General features: G+C 38.0%; 2 protein-coding genes across 2 annotated transcripts in view; both read right to left on the reverse strand.

Moving 5' to 3' along the window:
• Positions 1–508: 508 nt before the first annotated feature.
• Positions 509–1,317, reverse strand: LOC108371665 (uncharacterized). Its single transcript, XM_017627272.1, has 4 exons — positions 1,237–1,317; positions 994–1,167; positions 715–918; positions 509–649 (listed from the first exon to the last, which is right to left on the reverse strand). The coding sequence occupies exons 1-4, from the start codon at positions 1,259–1,261 to the stop codon at positions 552–554; spliced, it is 501 nt and encodes a 166-aa protein (XP_017482761.1). The 5' UTR covers positions 1,262–1,317; the 3' UTR covers positions 509–551.
• Positions 1,318–5,316: 3,999 nt separating this feature from the next.
• The window catches only part of LOC108371664 (alpha carbonic anhydrase 8), a 10,266-nt gene continuing 7,580 nt past the window's right edge, over positions 5,317–8,002 (reverse strand). The window contains 5 exon segments of the mRNA XM_017627271.1: positions 5,317–5,459; positions 5,538–5,800; positions 5,802–5,837; positions 5,839–5,959; positions 6,017–6,086. Coding sequence (XP_017482760.1) covers positions 5,386–5,459; positions 5,538–5,800; positions 5,802–5,837; positions 5,839–5,959; positions 6,017–6,086 — 564 coding nt within the window. The 3' untranslated portion in view covers positions 5,317–5,385.

Here is an 8,002-nt window from a genome sequence, read left to right on the forward strand (position 1 = left end):
ATAACTTAATATGAAAAATTAAACTTCAAGATTTACAACTTTGATGAATACTGATGTATTTGAAGATTTAATTGGGATAGGGCTGTTAGACAGCTTAATTTTATATCTATTTTCCAATCGTGCAGTGGTACAGGTTATTGTAGGTTGGTTGCTAGCAACATTGTCTAAGAAATTGTTTTCTCTATTTCTTCTAACTAGAGAAGACAATAGAGAGAAAGCGCCATTTTGATAGGATTTCTCGGGATTTTATCTGACGATTTCTCTTCTGGACCGCCTTAAGAAGTCTCCAGCATTTTTCATTTTAAACGCCATAAATTGTTTATAAGACTATTGGTAAAATTTTAAAATCAAAACTTATTAAGACAAGTTCTATGGGTCTAAGAATTTTTTTTTGTTTTTTTAAATTTATAGAAACGTAATATATTGAAAAGTTTATTCTTAAGATTTATTATTGAATTTTTTGTAATATTTTCATAAAATACTCAGTGCAGGTCCTATATATATTTCTTGTAGCATTTCCATACAAAGCGACATCTACTAGGCTGAGTGAGCTAACCTAATTTCCTTCTTCTCTTTTTCACTTTGCATGGCTTGAAACCGTCCGAACGTTTAAGGCCTTGACAAGGCTGCCTAGAAATGGCTTTCAAATCTGCAAGAAAAAAATAAACATTTTAGGTCTTTTTGTAGTAATTCTCAATTTTGTCTAACACATACGACTGCTCGGAGGACGGCGACAATTTTCACGTTTCGCTTCACAGTTTGTTAGTAAGCGACAAGTTTTCCCGGCGCGTTGACAACGCACCACTTTATCATTTGCACAATTTACGCGCAGGCATTGCTCCTGGGCAGTAGTGCAACGCCCACTGCCAATGGGTCCGCTTATATGGCTGCAACGTTCTAAAGGCGATCGACTTAGCACTGCAGCAAAGATAAATTGAAATATTTTACTTGAAAAGAACTCAACTCATTGTGTACTTAATTTTTCTCACTTACATGGTATTTTTTGGCGCCAACGAAAACAATTCAACTCATTAAGTGTGCACTCCTTAATCTTAAGACATTGTTGCGGATCCATTTGTACAATGCAAACTGACTGGCTCGGCACATTAACTCGGCAAGTGCCGGCACATTGGGCGCTCGCCGAAGCCAGTGATATGAGTAAAATTTCTATAAAGAAAGGGTTTATTTTTTTTTTAATTTTTACTTGTAGCGAAGTATTACTTCGACTTAACTTACCTAAAATTGAAATGAAGTCCTTCATGCCGGTATGGAGTATGTGGGCCTCTTCAATTGCACTGTGGGCAGTATTTATTGAAAAATTTCTTATTTCTTATAAATAATAATGGGTTTGGCGAATGTGCTGGAGTGGACATAAATAAGTACATCTGCTGATTGTTAACATTTTACAATAAAAATACGCGGACTGAAATGTATTTCAATTGTTTTAATTGGCTTCCTCGCCGTAAAGTTGTTTATACATTTTGTTCTTTTGCTAATTTAAACAGCTTTGTCTTGCAGACATGGAATGGTTTTCACTGTTATTGTTTACAACCTTCAAAAATTAAAATAAATAACCATTTTTAAAAAGAAATTTACGTAAATATTTACTCTTCAAGCTAAAAGTCTTGCATCAAAAGTGTCAATACAAAATGGAACAAAGCAAATACATATACTCGCACATAGATACCAGACAATTAAAACAAGTTTTTTAAAGTTCAACGATCCACACAGCTGTGTGTGACGTAGTGGTATTGTTCGACGTCATTTTACACAGCCGTATCAGTTTCGCGGTGATATCAAATTCAGACATCGCGGTGTATAGGTAACTCCTTTGAGTGCTGTCGAAAACGGCTTTGAAGTCGACAATTAGTTGATGAGTGGCGATCCTTTTCTCCGACCATATTCTGCATAAGAGGTCCTTACTAACTCCTCGCCGAGACACTTGAATAGCTCAGTTGGCAGGCCGTCAGCTTCAGCAGCTTTATTGTCATAGTCAGGCGTTGGGATATCGACTCCATACGATCATCGACTGGGTGATCGGGTTCGTCTTCTCCACTGTTTGCAGTGTTACTGCCATTCAGTAGTGTGGAAAAGTGTTCCCTTCATAATTTAAGTACTTTCTGGACATCGGTCACTAGGTTGCCATAGTTGTTCTCACTGGAGTTCGCCCCGGTATGGAAACCTTTCGAAAATCACCCGACTCTCTAGTAAACGGCCAGAATTTCAAGTTCTTCGCCTTTCTTTTCTTATTGTGGGAAATACGTCTCGCTTCCCTCTTCAGCTCCTTAAAACGGTCGCACGTAGCTCCGGTTGCGTCCGATCGCAGCGTGCCCCTGTCGTCGATATAGTTATTCTTTTTCTGCAGCTTCGTTACATTTTTCAGCGTAGCAATTGTTCCTTCGGGTTCGCTGAAATCGGACTTATTCTATTCTTCAGCGGCGGTAGGTAATGTGTGGGTAATGTGGACTACGGCCAAAGATGTTCGGCACATTGCAAAAAACAACTGCATACGCTTGGTAAGCTATATTTATAAAACCTTGCGGAGGTACCATAAATCAACATTAGAGCACAATTAAAGTGTATAGCTTAAATTAAATGGTTTGATACCGCGCGAGTGTCGCAACATTGTTGGGAAGCGAAATTTGCATATGGCCACACAATGGGTCTCCCTTTGGCTCTAGTGTAGGGGGAATTACTCTCTCTAGCCATTGCAACGTAATCTAACCTGAAACCCTCCGTAAGTCGCCTACCTTTCTGGAAGAAGTGGTGGACTTTTTCCTGTCAGCTAGCATTTCAAACTCTCGACGCTCGCGGAACTTCAGCCAATATCTTTTTATTAAGGAAAATACGTTTGGTTCGTATTGTGCTCGATCGCAACGTGCCTAGTAGGCAGCAACTTTTTCTCTGCAGCGGCATGGAATCGCTTCTTCGGCCTTCGGTATAATTGGACTACTTCTTAGGCAGCGGTACTTAGGAAGCGGGAAATGTGTTTCCACTGCTCGAATATGTCGCCTTGTTGAAGAGTGATTTCTGACAGCAGGTGTTAAAGTCCTGCGGCGACATTGGTTATCTGTTTTGACTGCAGCTTTACGACGTTTTTCCTTACATTGTTAAATATTTTTGCTACGCAGTCGCGGGTGCGTATATTGGTTGTTACACATCTTGATGGATCTTTTTACATTTGAACCTAGTACCGCATACTACCACTCTTCGGACCCGGCGGAGTCAGTCACCCTCAGTCAGTTACCGGATGTTTCGTCGTGGAAGCTGAATTTTCCTGCGGTGGTTCCTTACCCAAAATGGCATTGAAGTCGCCAAACACAATTTTTACATACATATTGTTATTCTTCATTACCCAAACTTTTAAAATAATTAATCATATCTCTACTGGAATGTTCTTCAACATTGTTTGAAGACACTGATTTGTGGATCGTAAACGTATCTGGCAATAGTTTGGATTTAATATTCGGCTATCCGAGACCCACTATAGTCATCCAGCACAACCTGTCTCCAGTCTAACAGCATATATTCTTATCAGAAGTGAATCTGCCTTAAAAACTGCGACTACCGAAGCCATCGTGGATACTTTTTTCTTTTCGCTACGTATCCTCTTAGACCTAGCAGACCACCCAGGAATACTCCCTTTTAGATTGGAGGAAATGCTGCCTGCTGGAAATGTATAATGCCTGACTAAGTGTGCAAATATTGCCCGACTGCTGGAAAGTGGCAAACATATCATCATACAAGCCTTTGTGCATGTTGGATAAAGCGGGTAAACCCGTGAAAAAACTCTTGAGAAGGCGCCTTTTCTCGGCACTCAAAGATGCCGGAAACCTGTCAAACAGCGAGTTTGGATTCCGAACAGGGAGGTCAACAATTCACGCTTTACAGGAGGCAATAGAAGCGGCCAAGAGCACGGAGCGCGAAAATCATTTCTCTCGCCCCATATATCTACTGGTCATATTAGACGTCAACAACGGTCTAATTCACGGTTAGATGGAGTGATGTTATGAACGCAATGGAACATGGCTTTAAGGTACCGGAGTACCTTCATCAGATTCTCGAGGACTATCTCAGTAACCGTTCGATCAAATACAAAACAGCAGACGGCACGAGAGTTAAACAACTTTCAGCAGGAGCAGCTCAAGGACTTACGTTGGGACCTGACATATGGAACAGCACATAAGTATGACGGCATACTACGAATGGAAATGCCAGAAGGGTCCTCTTTAATGGGATACGCCGAGGCGTTTCGGCGATTATCATTGCGCGAACTGTGGAGACAGCGGAGCGGTCTTAACCAGTTGATGCGCCGAGTCAGCTTTTGGATGAACAACCACGGGCTCCAGTTGACCTTAGCTAAGGCATAGACAATGCTTATCACAAAAAAAAAAAACGCATCCCCTAATCAATGAAATGCGGGTTGGAGGCACAACGGTCTGAAGCAGAGCGGCCGTAAAATACCTGGGTGTCAGCCTTAATTGCAAGCTCGCTTTTTTGCATGAAATACAACGGAAGCTAAGCAGAGTTATGGCCAACCTACGCGGACCTAGCCCAAGCAAGAGGCGGTTGCTCATGCGCTCTATGGCGCAAAAATATGGGCCGAAGCTCTACGGCATGAAAGGTACCGCAAGCATATGGCAGATGTGCAAAAACGGGAAGCACTCCGTATAGTGCTCCTACCGAACAGCTTCGGAGACCGCCGTGCTTGTAATTGCAGGAGCGACAGACAACAGCTTAAGCAAGAGCCAGAAGATAATACATACATATTAAACCACAAAATTAAAAAAAAAATCCAAAAAGTGGAAATAGCATCTTTTGATTAAGTAGACATCACTTTAGCAGACACTTTATCCTGCGAATTAACTAAGGAATATAAATTATTTTTGAAAAAATTCAAATATTTTCGTCCGCAAAATCCTTCCCCTAAGAGTAAAATACCTATTCATGGGTTGGCTTAAAAACTAGAGTAACCGAGTAACCTATCCACAAAAACACTTAATAATGTGAGGTAATTTTAATCAATGGTTTTTATAATAGGTGTTGGATTATATTTAAATGCAACTACATATCAGTTATTACTTATCGCTAACTCGAACCAATTTTCGGCTAAGAGATGTTTTGCCTGCATAATGTGCAGAACATCTTTTAACACATAGCTAAATCATTTACTAAATACCCGGTATGGTAAACGGAATCCTAATAAATGACATTTGTAATTAAAACAAGGTAGGTTGCATATAAAATCACATCATTTTATTGCAAGCAAAACTAGTTTTTATAGTAATTAATAAGTTAAAGATATTTATGGCAAATATTGGTTAATGGAGAATTAAAAAAATTTTTGTACACTAAGTTTTATTTAAAATCGAATTTATAACTAATTCAGTCTCTGCATTTAGCGGCGCGTGTTCCAATTGGAAGCTTTCCACAACGGCTTTGCCTGGTAATAGACCAATCTAAAGAGGGAGGAGAAAACATAAAAGATAAATGTAGAATGTTCTAGTATCGTGAAATATAAAATTGCAACCACTTACTATTACGCGGCCTAGATAGGCAGTTGAGATTACGTAAAGCACACTTATTAGCCACGCGACGACAGAGCCTGTCATTTCGATTGCGTACGCACAATGATGGACCAACAGTGGAACACCTCAGCGGTTGCCTTGGGCATGGACGAGGTTTCGAGAGTCTTGCAGCTCTGGCAACTCTTGTTGGTGTGACAGTTGGAGGAGTAGGTGTCCTAGTTGGAGGCGTGGGTCTCCTAGTTGGCCGCGTAGGTCTCCTAGTGGCGTAGGTCCCTAGTGGGCGTGGGTCTCCTAGTTGGAGGCGTGGGTCCTAGTGGAGGATCTTCTAGTTGGCGGCGTAGGTCTCCTAGTTGGGGGTGTAGGCCCTACACTTGTCTCGCCAGGCTGAGCTTGAGTCATAGCTATAGTGATTAAAAGCACTGCTCCAAAAACTATAATTCAAAGAGTTAGTTGGAAAATCATTAATGTACAACGATTTAAGAACTCACGGAGGACGAAAAATTTCTGGGCCACATGTTTCGATGCCTTGATGATTTCGTGTTCGAGAACGCAGCACAACTGATGGTTTTACACACAGCAGATCGGACTTTTATAGGGAAATCGACATCAGGAAATCAAGTGATCTTCGATAACACTTGGCAAGTCTTTTTAACAATTGTCTAAATTGGTGACAATACATTTAAGTGAAAAGACTGTCCGCGTTTATTCATTGCTTAATTTTTGACAATCTACAAAGGAGTCATAAAAATGGTTAAAGAATCAACTTTTGAACCCTTTAGCATTCGAAATGCATACATTTGTATGTATGGTTGCAACTACATACACTCATACTAGATAATTCTTACATAATTGAAAAATGACATAAATGAATTTATTGTTATTAAATTGGAATTCGATTGTATTTTTGTACAGTTAATCCTTTGAGTGTTTATCACTACGTGAACAAGCAATGATTTGTAGCACACCGTGTAATCAACCAGCTTATTAACTCTAAAGTCCAATTAAACACTCGTTGAATCGAGATAAACGATTAAGGTAGGAATCGTATATATAAATCATTTAGGTTAGCTCTTAGTTCGCAAGTACTTTTAATAAAGATAATTCTAAAAGTTGAGTACTGTCAAGAAAAAGCCAATGCATATAATTAGGTTTATAACACACATAAAGGTAAACAAAACAAATATGCAGGAGTTCTCACTTGTTTATTACTTGGTACTTCTTCAAATTACACTTCAGAAGTTATAGCTTTGTTGTTTTTTGATCGAATTAAAAATTGTATTCGCCGTTTGAAATTATTTTACCTTACTATTGCATTAAAGTAACTGATTAAATTTAATTAGATTTTTAAAACAGATGTTTACCATTTTTAAATATATTTTCGACTTAAACACATTTAAACATATTTTGTTTGACTTGCCTACATTTTGTAATAATTCATTTAAATTATTGTTCAAAGGATTTGAACTCACAAATAACCGATTCTAAATATATTTATTATCGGATTCTCTAAATTTGTTTTGTTTTTTTTTAATTTCGGCTCCCTGTTTCAACTTCATGCGTAGATGGGTTTCATTACATGAATCATTATTAGATTTTATTCATTGTATGCAGACGTGGGATGCCAGGGTAGTTCAAACCATATTTAGTCTTACTATTATGGAAGATAATATATACATCACTTCATTTAACTTTTATTGATCAGGCATTGATTCCTGTTATAACCGCAGGTAATTTTGGGTACTCAAAAATATATCTCTGCTAGAAATCTGGTGGGATTGTAAGGCACATCCATTTGTGTTGTATTATTTTCGAGCTCTAAATTTCTTTACTTTTGGGGTAATGTATTATATTTTTACATTGATCAACTAAAAAAAAAAAAAAAATAAAATAATACAAGTAATTAAAAAATGTAAGCAAATTATTAGTGGTTAATAAAAAACAGAAAAGTCGACCCCAGCACCGGCTGAAGTTGTTGTGGAGTTATGTCATTCCATTAAAGTAATATAAAAATATGAACCATATCGCACCATAAATACGGGTTTTTCTTCAAATCGATACCTGCGCCACCTAGCGGATTCCTCTTTCATATTGCATTGTCATCGGGTTATGAGCTAAGTTTGAAGTTTCAAGGCTCTAGCTCATCGGGAAACTTGTTAAAAGTTGGTTGCATTGCAGGTGAAACTTAATAAAAGATTGTAATAAAAACTCTAAAAAACTCCTTAAAATTTCACATTTATCTAAATTTAAACGATTGTATGCCCAAAACTATACTACATACGTATAAATATTTACGTTTAAATTGAACTTTTGCTTTTAAAAATTATAAAAAACAAATAAATGTTTGGTTACATCATTAATTTCTGCGTGACAGTACATCACTTCTTTTTAAGAATATATTGCAGGAAACAAAATATTTGACTAAAAGCGTCACGCTCTTCTGTTGAATAAAGAATATTGTATAATAAATAATATAA

The sequence above is a fragment of the Rhagoletis zephyria genome, unplaced genomic scaffold (assembly GCF_001687245.7).
Source record: "Rhagoletis zephyria isolate East Lansing unplaced genomic scaffold, Rhagoletis_zephyria_1.1 Rzeph_scaffold_05133, whole genome shotgun sequence".
NCBI lineage: Eukaryota > Metazoa > Arthropoda > Insecta > Diptera > Tephritidae > Rhagoletis > Rhagoletis zephyria.